General features: G+C 57.0%; 1 protein-coding gene across 50 annotated transcripts in view; it reads left to right on the plus strand.

Moving 5' to 3' along the window:
• The window catches only part of KIF17 (kinesin family member 17), a 47,083-nt gene that overhangs the window by 14,558 nt on the left and 17,990 nt on the right, over positions 1-14,535 (plus strand). For all 50 annotated transcript variants that reach the window (XR_014078318.1, XR_014078317.1, XR_014078312.1 and 47 more), the window contains 3 exons: positions 596-1,048; positions 5,727-5,836; positions 12,979-13,126. Coding sequence is in view for 39 of the 50 variants with exons in the window: in XM_081574788.1 (XP_081430914.1) it covers positions 596-1,048; positions 5,727-5,836; positions 12,979-13,126 (711 nt within the window). In the remaining 11 variants the exon portion in view is untranslated. The remainder of the gene's footprint in view (positions 1-595; positions 1,049-5,726; positions 5,837-12,978; positions 13,127-14,535) is intronic.

The raw sequence follows: 14,535 nt of genomic DNA on the forward strand, positions 1-14,535 counted from the left end.
CAGTGCTGTCCGTTTACCTCCCTGGTGGGAAGCTGTCGTTAGCCTCATTTTGTTGGTGTGAGAATTGAAGATCAGGGCAGGATGTGGCTCTGCCAAGGTCACATAGCAACTGGAGGCAGGACTTGGATGGCAACTGGGTCCCAGGGTCTCCAAAGCCCATGTTTTCCTGTGTTGAAGGGCGGCAGCTTCCTGGTGACCCAGACACACGTCCCCTTACCCCACACCCCACCTCCCACCCTCCACTGCCTTTGCCTCACAGAATCATGTGGGAGCTGTCATGGTGGCCGCAAGAAACCCCACTGCACTCGGACAGCGCGTACCTCCCAGCCCCTGCTCCCTGGAGGGTCGGCCCTGGGTTCTGACCTTGAATCTGCCGCTTAGCAAGCTGTGTGACCTTGGGCAAGTTACACGCCCTTTCTGAACTTCACTTTTCTTGCCTGTAATGTGGACACAATCCTAGCAGCCCCCTTTGTGGGGCTCCCGTGCGGCTGGAATGAGACCCTTGGTGGGTGGGGAGCACCCAGAGCCACCTTCCTGCGGGGGGGGGGGTCGCCGCACCCCAGGCCCCTCACCCCTCCGTCTGGTTTGTCTGCAGACGAGTGGGGCAAGGACCACCTCCGGGCAGGCAAGCTGAACCTGGTGGACTTGGCGGGCAGCGAGCGGCAGTCCAAGACGGGCGCCACGGGGGAGCGGCTCAAGGAGGCCACCAAGATCAACCTGTCTCTGTCGGCACTGGGCAACGTCATCTCGGCCCTGGTGGACGGGCGCTGCAGACACATCCCCTACCGGGACTCAAAGCTGACCCGGCTGCTCCAGGACTCGCTGGGTGGCAACACCAAGACACTGATGGTGGCCTGCCTGTCGCCCGCCGACAACAACTATGACGAGACCCTCAGCACGCTGCGCTACGCCAACCGAGCCAAGAACATCCGGAACAAACCGCGCATCAACGAGGACCCGAAGGACGCCCTCCTGCGCGAGTACCAGGAGGAGATCAAGAAACTCAAGGCGATCCTGGCTCAGCAGATGAGCCCCGGCAGCCTGTCAGGTGGGTGGCGCGGCGGGGGATCTGGCAGGGCGGCTGGAGCACCAGGAACGCTCTCTGCCCATGTCTTCCCGCCTCCCGTTCCCCATCTGAGGGGCGTGGAAGCCGTGCCCCACCTCATCCCAGCTGCGTGTGAGCGTAGATTTTGAACGGCCAGGGAGAACCCTGCTTGGGGACGCCCCCTGGGCTTGGCAGGGATCTGCCCACCGACGCCCCAGGCCGGTCCGGCCTGTCCCAGCAGCTGGAGGCTCCGTACCCCGTTCCCTGCCTCCAGGCCGCGCCTCGGGGCCCCCGCCTGCCTGCCTGCTGGCTCCGTGGCAGACAGCACCCCCCACCCCGCATCCTGCCTCCATTCCCAGTGAGGCAGCTTGGAGCGGTGGCCCTCACACCCAAGTGTTTGGCCGTCACCCGGCAGATGGCATTCCAGACCTGGAGCCTGGGCCTGCAGAGTCCCTCCTTGTGGCTGAGGGGCTCCGGGGTGGTCTCCGTCTGAGAATTCCTGGGGGGAAGGGAGCACCAAAGAGCCTGAGTCCATGTATCCATTCACCTGCCTCCCCACCTTCCTCTCTGTCTGTCCATTCTCTGCCCGCACTGATCCACTCAGCCAGCCAGCCAGCCAGCCAGCCCACTCCATTATTTACCCCCCATCCCTTCTCTCCGCACGTCCGCCTGCCCCTTCACTCCATCCTGCCATCCATCCTTGTATCTCCTTTCCTCTCACCTCCCCCCACCCATCCACACCCCGTCTGTGTGTGGCCCTCGGCCTGGCACGGGGACCCAGAGCTGACTCAGATCCAGGTTCCGCCTCATGGTTAACCTTGTCTCCCGGGGAAGGGAAGGGACACTCCTGCAGAGGAGCGTGTGCCCCTCAGGCAGAGAGCCGGACAGGGCACTGCAGGGCAGAAGAGAGCCTGTAGGGTCAGGGGTGGGGCCTCAGAGAAGGCTTCACGGTGGGGGGGCGTTGAGTGGAGTCTAGCGGGATAAGTCTCCTGCCAGGATGAGAGTGGTCAGTCTGTGCAGAGAGGCGCAAAACTCTCAAGTGCCTTTGGGGACCCACGAGGATTAATAGATCTGCTGGCTGCCGGGGAAGTTGGGTGGTGGGAGGTGCCCAGGGGTAAGGATTGGCAGGGGCTGGCAGGGGCGGCGTGGAGAGGGCCTTGACCACCTTGGTGAGGGCTTCCTCTTGGGCAGCCTGCCTTCCTCCTCTTCCCCTTGGCCCCAGGGTTGGCGAGGGGACGCTCGATGGAGGAGTGGTGAGAGGTCCCGGGAGGGAGTCAGGGCGCTCTGCTGGGCCCCCCAACCCTAACGCAGCAGCTGACATGCCTGCAGACCTCCTGTGGTTAGCACGGCAGACTTGCGGGCTGCAGGCTGTCTGTGTCCCGTCTCCCTGGATTTGGAGTGTGGAGCCCAAACAAGCTGGGATGATGGGTGCAGGGCAGGCAGAGAGCCGAGAGCCGGGCAGTAATTGCTGGCTCACATTCTGGCTCCTCAGGGAAGCGACTTAGACTGCTCTGAGCCTCAGTGTCCTCATCTGTGAAATGGATCACCCGCCTTGCGGTGGCTGTAGGGCACCTGGGAGGACTGCATGAGATGGTTCACGTGTGGGTTTAGCCCGGAACTTGCCCCGTAATGCTCCACAGACTGTACCTGACGGTTTGACTTTAGAGTTGGGCCTTGAGACCAGCCAGAGGTGTCTGACTCGGAGCTCCAGGTGCCCCCATCGCCCGGCACTCCCCGTGAGCCGGCGCCTCTCAGCCCTAGCCCTCCCTCTCGTCGCCGGCATATTTCTGTCTCCCCTTTGTAGCAACACGGGAAACATTGGTCTGTTTTCACCAGCCCTCCATGCTCACTTGCCCCTCATTCAGGCAGGCCCTGTGCTCCCAGCCCGCTGAAACCGCCTCCTGGTTTTTCAGAAAGATCATTTATTTCTTTTTTTGTGTCTGCACGGGGTCTTGTCGCTGCGTGGGCTTTTCTGCAGTTGTCCATTCTGTAGCTGTGGCGTGCAGGCTTCTCACTGCAGTGGCTCCTCTTTCTGTGGAGCGCGGGCTCCAGGGCGCACGGGCTTCAGTGGCTGCGGAATGAGGGCTCGATGGTTGTGGCTCACAGGCTCTGCGGCATGTGGCATCTTCCCAGACCCAGGATCGAACCCGTGCCTCCTGGTGGTTAAATCCAGCGATCGGTCCTCAGGAGGCCCCACCTGCCCTCTTCGCATCTGTTGACTCAGACGATCCCCTCCCTCGTCCTTGAAACCCTTGCTTCCTGGACAGCCTAACCCCGGTCCTCTTGCCCCTCCAGCCCCTCCTCAGCTCCCTTGCGTGAGTCTCCCCGTGCCTAACTTCCTGACGTCAGGTTGTCCCGGGGCCGGTCCTCCAGCCTCGTCTCTGTCTACACTCGCTCCTCTGGTCTCACGGCTTTAACCACCACCTCCCCGCTCACGAGTCTCACAGGTGGACCTCTATCCTGGCTGTGTGATGTGCGCCCAGGTCTTAATTTATACAGGTGACTGAGTGGTGATGCAGAGAGGTCAATGTCATTGCAAGAGCAACCCCACGGAGCCTGCCAGGCTCCTCCGTCCATGGGATTTTCCAGGCAAGAATACTGGAGTGGGGTGCCATTTCCTTCTCCAGGAGATCTTCCCAACCAAGGGATTGAACCCGGGTCTCCCGCATTGTAGGCAGATGCTTTACTGTCTGAGCCACCTGGGAAGTCCCAAAAAAGGGTTAACGTTCCTCAGCTACCCAGGCGATGAGAGGCAGGCCACGCGGGGACGTGGAGGCATGGAGGGCGGGCAGGGGAAGCACCAGGGGGGGTCAGTCTGCAGAGGAGCCGGGGCAGCCTGAGCCAGAGCCGTGATCGAGGTTTTGGTGGAAAGACACAGCAGGCAGGAGCAAGGGCCCAGGACTGACTAGTTTGAGGAAGCGCTGCGGGATTAGGGAGAATGCTGTCCTTGTTTGTCTGGTGCTGGCCCTCACTGATTTCAGGCAGAGGAAATACCGGCTGCAGATGGGAGAGTTAGAGGCGGCCGTGGACTCGAGGCTGGTTGGTGTGCGTGTGAAAGGTGGGCTCCTCCAAACAAGCTGTTGACTCCCCCTAGGAATTGGCCGACCCCAGGAAGAACCGTCTTCTCCAGACCATCAAGCCCCCCAGGATGTTAAAACATCATCAAAATGAACCTGATTGATACACCATCTCCTCCAAATTCCCGTCTTTAAACATCATTAAAACCTGATTGATACACCATCTCCTCCAAATTCCAGTCTTGAACATCCTGCCCTCTATCTAAAAATCACTGCAAACCTAATGTATGGGACACTGAGCCCTGAATCTTGCCCAGTCCTGCTTCTCCTGCAGCTGTCCCCACCCGGCTGGTGGCACCTCTCTCCTTCCAGATGTTCAAGCCAGAAACCTTGGCGTCATCATCCTTGGCTTCTCACTTTTGCTCTTGCTTTTGTTGTCTCTGCCTTTAGAACGATGTCTAAACCTTTAGCCGATGGCATCACCGACTCTATGGACGTGACTTTGAGTAAGCTCCGGGAGTTGGTGACGGACAGGGAGGCCTGGCGTGCTGCAGTCCATGGGGTCGCAAAGAGTCGGACACGACTGAGCACCTGAACTGAACTGAACCTTTAGAGCAGGTCCAGACTCTGTCCACCGCAGCCCCGTGGCCTGGGCCGCTGGCATCCCTCACCTGAGTTACTGCAGAGGCCCCCCCGCCAGCAGGGCTCCTGGCTGGTGCTCTTGTTCCCCGAGTACACTCTCCACACGGCAGCCGGGAGCTCCTGTTCGGACGCGAGTCCTGCCCTGCCCAAGCCCTCCAATGGCCCGGTGGAATCCAGACTTGACGCTCGAGTCCTCGCCAGGGCCAGCAGCTTCCCCTCTCTGCCATGCCCTTGGCTCACACTCTCCCTTGCTCACTCTGCTCCAGCCTTAGTGGCCTCCTGGATGTTCCTGGAACAGTCCCGGCCCCCTGCCTGCCACAGGACCTTTGCACTCACCACTCCCTTCTGTCTGTCCCTCGGGTCTCTGCCTGCCCCTCTCCCTCACTTCCTTCAGATCACTGCTTTCCGCCCACCTTGTCTAAGAGGTCTTTCCTGTCCACAGGATTTAAATTGCAGCCCTTCCCCCATCTTTACTTCTCCGCACCCTCCATGCTTGCTCTCTCTCCTTAGAAAGTATCACTTTGTAACATGTCACGCCGTGTGCTCGCCTTGCTTCCCCAGCTGGAAATGATGCTTGTGGAGTCCTGTCTGTTTTGTTCAGTGCCAACCCCCAGGTGCCCAAGAAAGGCTTGTTGGATGAGTACCTTGGCATCTTACATAGAGATGTGCTCAAAATAAGTTCAGTATTGAGGTCTTGGTTGAATGATCACATTGTTGTCATTTTATGGTTTTCTGCTTAGTTTCTAGGGGCTTCCCAGCTGGCTCAGTGGGAAAAAAATCTGCCTTTCAATGCAGGAGACACGGGTTTGATCCCTGATCCAGGAAGATCCCCTGGAGGAGGAAATTGCAACCCACTCCAGTACTCTTGCCTGGGAAATCCTGTGGACAGAGGAGCCTGGCGGGCTACAGTCCATGGGATTGCAAGGAGTCGGACATGACTTTGAGCACACATGCATGCACGCTTAGTTCCTGCAAACCACGTGCACCTTGGTCAGAGCCCCTCATTTCTGCTTTTCTCGCAGCTCTGCTGAACAATCAGGTGCCCCCAAGCCCTGTCCAGATTGAGGAAAAGCCGTTGTCTCCGCCTGTGATGCAGCAGGACACAGAGGCTGAGAAGCAGCTGATCCGGGAGGTGAGGCCACTGCGGGCAGGTGGGCCCTGCAGGAGGTGGGGCCCGCCTCCAGAACTAGACTGCCTCCCTGCCGCCCTCCCTCTGGGGCTGGTCCTCCAGTCTCGCCTTTGGAGCTCAGAAAGCTGAGGCTCGGAGAGGTGCCGAGGCTTGCCCAAGGTCACACAGCTGAGGCGAATCTGAGCCAGGATTTGAACTGGGGTTCCTGCCTCCAGAGTGCAGGCCATCCCCCGTGAGTGCCAGTGTGGGGAGAAGAGAGGCGTCTGCCGGGGCAGTTGTCCGTCTGTCCATCCGCCGTCTGTCCTGCTTGAAGGGCCGGCGGTGGATCGACAGCAGGGGAAGGGCCATCCCTGGTAGTGGGTGGCGGGTGCCTCACCGAGGAGGTCAGAGTGGAAGGGCTGGAGGCCGAGAGCGGGGCATCCTGGGTGGGCCGTGGGGAGCCCCCAGCGGCACGTTTGGCCTCCCAGAAAAAGCTGTCACCTTGGGGCGCCTGGGTCCTCCCGCCTGTGTGCCTGCCTCCCTGCAGCGCTGGGAACCCGCAGGGCAGGTCACAGCCGATTGACAGGCGCGGAGCTGACCCCAGAGGCGAGCACAGGGCTAGACTCACAGCCTCCCACCCCTGCCTTCAGCTCTGCCCGACCCCAGGCTCTGCTGCTGGTTTCTGGGGGTTCACATCCCGAGACCCCAGCATGGGGTGGGGTTTGACATTGAGTGGTCCCTGCAGGGGGCTGGCCCTTTCCTGGTGGGAAGGCCAGCTCTGCAGGAACTGGGCACTGAGCGTGTCTGCAGCTGCGCCTCTGCCACTCAACTGGGACCTCAGACGGGCTCAGTCCTGGGGGCCCCGGAAGGCCCTGGGCAGGCTGTGGGGCCTGGGGCCCAGCCTCTGGGAGGCAGACCGGGTGAGGCCTGGGGGGATCTCTGTGTTGTGGGCTGGAGGGCTAGGGGACATCGACCGAAGAACCCCCAGCTGCCCATGACGGGCGGGGGCTTGTACTGTTTGAGTAGGGGCCTGAATGTAGCCCTGGATGGCCCCCAGTGCGGCCCCCGTGAGGGCTCTGGGGGCTCAGCCACTCACTCTACCTGTTCCCCTGCTGCCCCTGGGGTGGGGTCGATGTCAGGCTGGCCCCGGAGCCCTGGGCCCAGCTCTTGGGGGGGTCCTGGGAGGAGGGGGTCTTTGGGGATGGCTGAGCAGAAGCTCACAGGATAAGAACGGTGACCCTCAGGGTCTCAGTTCAGTTCAGTTCAGTCACTCAGTCATGTCTGACTCTTTGCGACCCCATGAACCGCAGCACGCCAGGCCTCTCTGTCCAACACCAACTCCCGGAGTCCACCCAAACCCATGTCCATCGAGTCGGTGATGCTATCCAACCATCTCATCCTCTGTTGTCCCCTTCTCCTCCTGCCCCCAATCCTACCCAGCATTAGGGTCTTTTCCAATGAGTCAACTCTTCGCATGAGGTGGCCAAAGTATTGGAGTTTCAGCTTCAACATCAGTCCTTCCAATTAACACCCAGGACTGATCTCCTTTAGGATGGATTGACTGGATCTCCTTGCAGTCCAAGAGACTCTCAAAAGTCTTCTCCAACACCACAGTTCAAAAGCATCAATTCTGCGGCGCTCAGCTTTCTTCACCGTCCAACTCTCACATCCATACATGACCACTGGAAAAACCATAGCCTTAACTAGACGGACTTTTGTTGGCAAAGTAATGTCTCTGCTTTTAAATATGCTATCTAGGTTGGCCATAACCTTCCTTCCAAGGAGTAAGCGTCTTTTAATTTCATGGCTGCAGTCACCATCAGCAGTGATTTTGGAGCCCAAAAAAATAAAGTCTGACACCGTTTCCCCATCTATTTCCCATGAAGTGATGGAACCAGATGCCATGATCTTGGTTTTCTGAATGTTGAGCTTTAAGCCAACTTTTTCACTCTCCTCTTTCACTTTCATCAAGAGGCTCTTTAGTTCTTCTTCACTTTCTGCCATAAGGGTGGTGTCATCTGCATATCTGAGGTTATTGATATTTCTCCCGGCAATCTTGATTCCAGCCTGTGTTTCTTCCAGCCCAGCGTTTCTCATGATGTACTCTGCATAGAAGTTAAATAAGCAGGGTAACAATCTACAGGCTTGACGTACTCCTTTTCCTATTTGGAACCAGTCTGTTGTTCCATGTCCAGTTCTAACTGTTGCTTCCTGACCTGCATACAGGTTTCTCAAGAGGCAGGTCAGATGGTCTGGTATTCCCATCTCTTTCAGAATTTTCCACAGTTTATTGTGATCCACACAGTCAAAAGCTTTGGCATAGTCAATAAAGCAGAAATAGATGTTTTTCTGGAACTCTCTTGCTTTTTCGATGATCCAGTGGATATTGGCAATCTGATCTCTGGTTCCTCTGCCTTTTCTAAAACCAGCTTGAACATCTGGAAGTTCACAGTTCATGTATTGCTGAAGTCTGGCTTGGAGAATTTTGAGCATTACTTTACTAGCTTGTGAGATGAGTGCAATTGTGTGGTAGCTTGAGCATTCTTTGGCATTGCCTTTCTTTGGGATTGGAACGAAAACTGACCTTTTCCAGTCCTGTGGCCACTGCTGAGTTTTCCAGATTTGCTGGCATATCGAGTGCAGCACTTTCACAGCATCACCTTTGAGGATTTGAAATAGCTCAACTGGAATTCCATCACCTCCACTAGCTTTGTTCATAGTGATGCTTTCTAAGGCCCACTTGACTTCACATTCCAGGATGTCTGGCTCTAGGTGAGTGATCACACCATCGTGATTATCTGGGTTGTGAAGATCTTTTTTGTACAGTTCTTCTGTGTATTCTTGCCACCTCTTCTTAACATCTTCTGCTTCTGTTAGGTCCATACCATTTCTGTCCTTTATCGAGCCTATCTTTGCATGAAATGTTCCCTTGGTATCTCTAATTTTCTTGAAGAGATCTCTAGTCTTTCCCATTCTGTTGTTTTCCTCTATTTCTTTGCACTGATCGCTGAGGAAGGCTTTCTTATCTCTCCTTGCGATTCTTTGGAACTCTGCATTCAGATGGGAATATCTTTCCTTTTCTCCTTTGCTTTTCACTTCTCTTCTCTTCCCAGCTATCTGTAAGACCTCCTCAGACAGCCATTTTGCCTTTTTGCATTTCTTTTCCATGGGGATTGTCTTGATCCCTGTCTCCTGTACAATGTCACGAACCTCTGTCCATAGTTCATCAGGCACTCTGTCTATCAGGTCTAGTCCCTTAAATCTATTTGTCACTTCTACTGTATACTCATAAGGGATTTGATCTAGGTCATACCTGAATGGACTAGTGGTTTTCCCTACTTTCTTCGATTTAAGTCTGAATTTGGCAATAAGCAGTTCATGATCTGAGCCACAGTCAGCTCCCAGTCATGTTTTTGCTGACTGTATAGAGCTTCTCCGTCTTTGGCTGCAAAGAATATAATCAATCTGATTTCGGTGTTGACCATCTGGTGATGTCCACGTGTAGAGTCTTCTCTTGTGTTGTTGGAAGAGGGTGTTTGCTATCACCAGTGCGTTCTCTTGGCAAAACTCTATTAGCCTTTGCCCTGCTTCATTCTGTACTCCAAGGCCAAATTTGCCTGTTACGCCAGGTGTTTCTTGACTTCCTACTTTTGCATTCCAGTCCCCTATAATGAAAAGGACATCTTTTTTGGGTGTTAGTTCTAGAAGGTCTTGTAGGCCTTCATAGAACCGTTCAACTGGGGCTCAGGGAGGGTTTTAGAGTCACACAGGGATGAGTAGACGTTGGCCACAAAACAGTATGGGCTGGGGGGTGACAGGGAGCAGGCTGGGGTTGGAGGTAGGGACGGGGGTGGGGGGTGGGCCTGGGGCTGGAATGCCAGCTTCCTGCCTGGGTAAGCTGGGTTGGGCAGGCCGGGGTCCTGGCAGTGTGAGAAGCCAGGCACCACTGCCCTCTAGCGGTCATAGGGGAGACGCGCCGCTGTTCTGGCCTGGTTGCTGGTGTAGCCAATGCTCCGAGCGTCCTCGGATGGCTCAGTGTAAAGAATCTGCTTGCCAACGCAGGAGACGCTAGTTCAATCCCTAGGTCTCAAAGATCCCCTGGAGGAAATGGCAACCCAGTCCAGTATTCTTGCCTGGGAAATCCCATTTACAGAGGAGCTGGGTGCGCTGCTGTCCACGGCGTTGCAGAGAGACATGACCGAGCGACTACACATGCAGGCATTGCGGGCGGATTCGTTACCACCCGAGCCACTAGGGAAGCCCTTCCTCATCTCTGGGAGTGGACAGAGAGCAGCTTTTCTGCTGCTGGAAGAGGCTGGGCGGCGTAGAAGGTGCCAGCCGGGACTCGGGGGGGGGGTCTGGGTTTGCGTTCTCGCCACCCCGCCCACCCCATTCAGTCAGCCACAAGCATCTTCTGCGCACCTATAGGTGCTGCAGCTGGAGGTGAGAGTGGGCCAAGGCAGGGCTGTGCAGTTTTTAATACTGGAAGTAGCATGGCAATGTCCTGGTGGGCCATGGAACTCTGCGCTTCCATCTCTGGGAGGGAGGTGGCTCCTGGTTCAACCCCTGGTCGGGGCCCTAGATCTCGCAAACTGCACGGCGTGGCCGAAAATAATAGTAATGATAATGATGATGATGATTGGAAGTAGCCGAGCATGTTTTAGGGACTGGGGGCGATGATCTGGGGCCGAGGAGCAGTCTGGTGTGGGGAGGGGCAGGGACTGACAGAGCGGAGTCCTCCCGTGGCGGGGGTTGGCCGTGGATGACTGTCCTCTGCCCCAAGAGGATGCCAGAGGGACTTCCCTGGCGGTTGAGACTTCACCTTCCAATGCAGGGGACGCGGGTTTGATCCCCGACTGGGGAGCTGAGATCCCACCTGCCTCCTGGCCAAAAAAAACCAAACCAAAACATAAAACAGAAAGAATATTGTAACAAATTCAATAAAAACTTTAAAAAGTGGCCCACATCAAAAAAAAATCTTAAAAAGAGGGTGCGGAGGGAAGGTGACCTCTTCAGGAGTATAATCTGCAGACATACTGAATCGCTTTGCTGTACAGATCAGAAAACATTTTCAAATCTGCTCTATAACCATGCAGTGACGACTCAGTGGTTTGATGTTGGTAAAACTCTTTGTCACAGTTCAGTTCAGTCGCTCACTTGTGTCCGACTCTTTTGAGACCCCGTGGACTGCAGCACGCCAGGCCTCCCTGTCCATCACCAACTCCCGGAGTTTACGCAAACGCATGTCCATCGCGTCGGTGATGCCGTCCAACCGTCTCCTCCTCTGTCGCCCCCTTCTGCCGCTGCTCCTCTGTGAAGGGACGGACATGGGATGGCGGGGGAGGAGCATTGAGGGGAGGGAAGATGGAGAGACCGGGAAGGGGCGCTCCCCACCTCGAGGTCCTCCTGTAATTTGGGGGTCACATGTTTACACGTGAGAACGGCGTGTGCATGTGTGCAGATAAGTGTGTGTGGCTCCAGTCAGGTCTTGCTAGGCTGTAGATGCCGCTGGGCTGAGGCCCCAGGTTGAACTGGGGTCGGGGCTGACGTGCCGGCCTGGGACCTCTGCTGGGCGAGCGTGGGTTCGAGGGCAGGAGCAGGCAGGCAGTGAGGGCTGCCGGTCTCAGGAAGGCTGCCAGGGAGCTGCATGCGGCTCTGGGCAAGCCAGGCCCCTCCCTGGGTCTCAGTGACATGGTGGGTCAGCTCCACTTCTGCTGTGCTGTGGACACTGTTAGGTCTTCATGATGGTCCGTCTCGTCTCCCGCCCTGAGAGCCTGAGCTGGCCGGCTGTGCTGTGCTGGGGGGTCTGCACTGGTCCCGTACTTCCCGCGGATCGGGTGGGCGTACTCCCGCGGATCGGGTGGGCGTGTGCAGGGGCTCTCCCCCCTCTAACCCTGTCCCGCCCCCTGGCTCACTGCCGCTGCAGGGCCCTCTGTCCAGAAGGCCGCAGGTCACAGGGTATCGTGAGTTCACAGAGGCCTGGCCCTCCCCGGGGGGCACGCACCAGATGCCTGGACAGTCTGCCCAGACGTCCTGCTTCACGCACTTGCTGACTCGGTGGCAAATCATTCAGAGGTGCCCCTCTGTGCCCGGCATCACAGCTACAAGATGGCACAGTGCTTGCCCTCTGGCCAGGGAGCCGAGCGGTTAACTTATAATCAGACAAGTGCAGAGAAGGGTGGAACTTCTGACCCAGGCTAAGAAGAAGTAAGCAAAGTGACAGAGTGGCGGTGGGCATCTCCCGAGAGGGCATTCACGGAAGGCCTCTCTGAGCGGGTGTCGCTGAGCTAAGGCCCGAAGGGGTGAAGTTGCCACAGAGCGAGCGCAGAGGCCCTGAGGCTGGCTGGGGTCGGGAGAGTGGGTGTGTCTAGGAGTGGAAAGGGGCTGGCTTGCCCAAGGGTGACAAAGATGGGGTGGGCCGTCCGGGTCACTGCGGACTGGAGGTCAAGTGGAGGAAGTTAGATTTTATCCTCAACCGTGGGAAGCCACTGAAGCGTGATCCGTGGACACACAGCTGCCCTGTGGAGGAAGGTCTGGAGTAAGAGTAGAAGTGGGGAGCCGGGTCTGGACAGGAGCCGGCGGTGATGGCCAAGATGCATGGCGAAGCAGAGGTATGGTGATATATTTTGTCTTCGATGGGTTGAGGACCGTTTGGTTAAACCATATTTGTTGATGCAGAAAGGTGTTCGTGATCTATTGCTTTGTGGAAAAAATAGATTATAGACACATATATGGGCTTCCCAAGTGGCGCTAGCAGTAAAGAGCCCACCTGCCAGTGCTGGAGACGTAAGAGACGTGGGTTTGATCCCTGGATTGGGAAGATCTCCTGGAGGAGGAAATGGCAACCCACTCCAGTCCTCTGGCCTGGAGAATCCCACGGCCAGAGAAGTCTGGCAGGCTGCAGTCCATGGGGTTGCAGAGAGTCGGACACGACTGAAGCGACTTAGCACGCAGGCATATGTTATTAGCGTGTTAAAACACGCTTAGACAAAAGTTCAGAAGGGTCTTCCCCAGCCAGGAATCCCCCCAGCGTCGCGGAGATCATGCTAATTCTGTTCCTTGGGCTCAGCTGCTTTCCTGGATTGTGGGACCGAGGAGGACTCCTGAAAGCCGCGTTTGGAAGCGGTGATAGAGCGCTCCCCTCGTGTCCCCGCTCGCCTCTCCAGGAGTACGAGGAGCGCCTGGCCCGGCTGCGGGCCGACTACGAGGCGGAGCAGGAGTCCAGGGCCCGGCTGGAGGAGGACATCACCGCCATGCGCAACTCGTACGACGTGAAGCTGTCCACGCTGGAGCAGAACCTGCGCAAGGACACAGGTGGGCCGGCCCCGCCCGGCAGGAGGGAGCAGAGCGCAGCCTGCACCCCCGCCTCCGGCCCCAGTTCCATTTCCTCCTTGCAACTGCCCCGCAAGGCGGGCACCACCATCACCCTCACTTTACAGCTGAGGAGACTGAGGCCCAGAGAGGGTGAGGAACTTCCCCGTGGTCACACAGCTGTTAAAGCAGAGCCGGGATTTGAACCCAGCAGTCTGATCCCAGGGTCAGCGTTCTTACCCACGGCCCTGCATTGGATCACCTTGGCCGCAGCCTGGGTCCCCACCCAAGGCTGACTTAGAGTGGCAACATATCACCCATGTTTTATGGGTAAGTCCCTTCCCCTGGTTTCTGCATTTTCTACAGTCTCTTTTCCACTTTTGAGCCCCATCTGTCACCAGAGCAACCACATTCCAAACTAGGCGATCCTTAGCAAGAGCTTTTATCTTCCTGGGAATTTTTGTCTTCTGTTTGACATTCTAGAATGTTCCATCTCACTGCTATCTTTCAAACACCCTATGCTGCCAGGCAGCCCAGACTTCCTAGTACTCACTAAAAGTGTTAGTCGCTCAGTTGTGTCCAACTCTTTGCAAACCCATGGACTGTTGGCCACCAGGCTCCTCTGTCCATGGGATTGTCCAGGCCAGAATACTGGAGTGGGTAGTCATTTCCTTCTCCAGGGGATCTTCCCGACCCAGGGATTGAACCCAGGTCTCCTGCATTGTAGGCAGACGCTTTACCATCTGAGCCACCAGGGAAGCCCATAAATACTATAAAATCCACCTCGTAATGATGATGGTGTTCACATCGTTGGTCCCGTTCATGGGGCGTTGCTGTGTGCCAGGCCAGGTACTGGGTAGGTAGGCGTTTCCCCTGCCCTACCTCGGTGAGTAGGGACTCACTGCTTCCTCACACGGCAGGTGTGCAAGCTGAGGGTTGGAGAAGTTCAGGCCATGAGCTACGTACAGCGGTCCCCAACATTTTTGGCTGGGGTTTTTTTGGAAGTTTTGTGGAAGACAGTTCTTCCACGGACGGGGCGGGTGGTTCAGGTGGTAACGCAGGCGATGGCGCGCGGCAGGTAGAGCTTGGTTCACTCGCTCGCTGCTCTCCTTTGGCCGTGTGGCCCGGCTCCTGGGCGTCGGGGACCCCTGAGCTGGGGAGTGAACAACCCTAGCAAAGGGGACATGACTCTCTCAGGGGAGCCCAGGACATGGTGACAAAGAAGTGGATGGACCCGAAGGAGCTGGCCCGTGAGCTGGCAGCAGGAGGCCCGCGGTATTGTCCCCTCATCCCAGCTGGCAGGGAGATGCAGCCCCAGAGGAAGACCAAGGAGCAGGTTCTAGCACTTTCTGTCCTGGAGAGTGTTCCCTCCAGCCCACTTTGAGTGTCAGGCCTCCGAGGGACTTTGTTTG

The sequence above is a fragment of the Giraffa tippelskirchi genome, chromosome 3 (assembly GCF_054371585.1).
Source record: "Giraffa tippelskirchi isolate mGirTip1 chromosome 3, T2T-mGirTip1v1.2.pri, whole genome shotgun sequence".
NCBI lineage: Eukaryota > Metazoa > Chordata > Mammalia > Artiodactyla > Giraffidae > Giraffa > Giraffa tippelskirchi.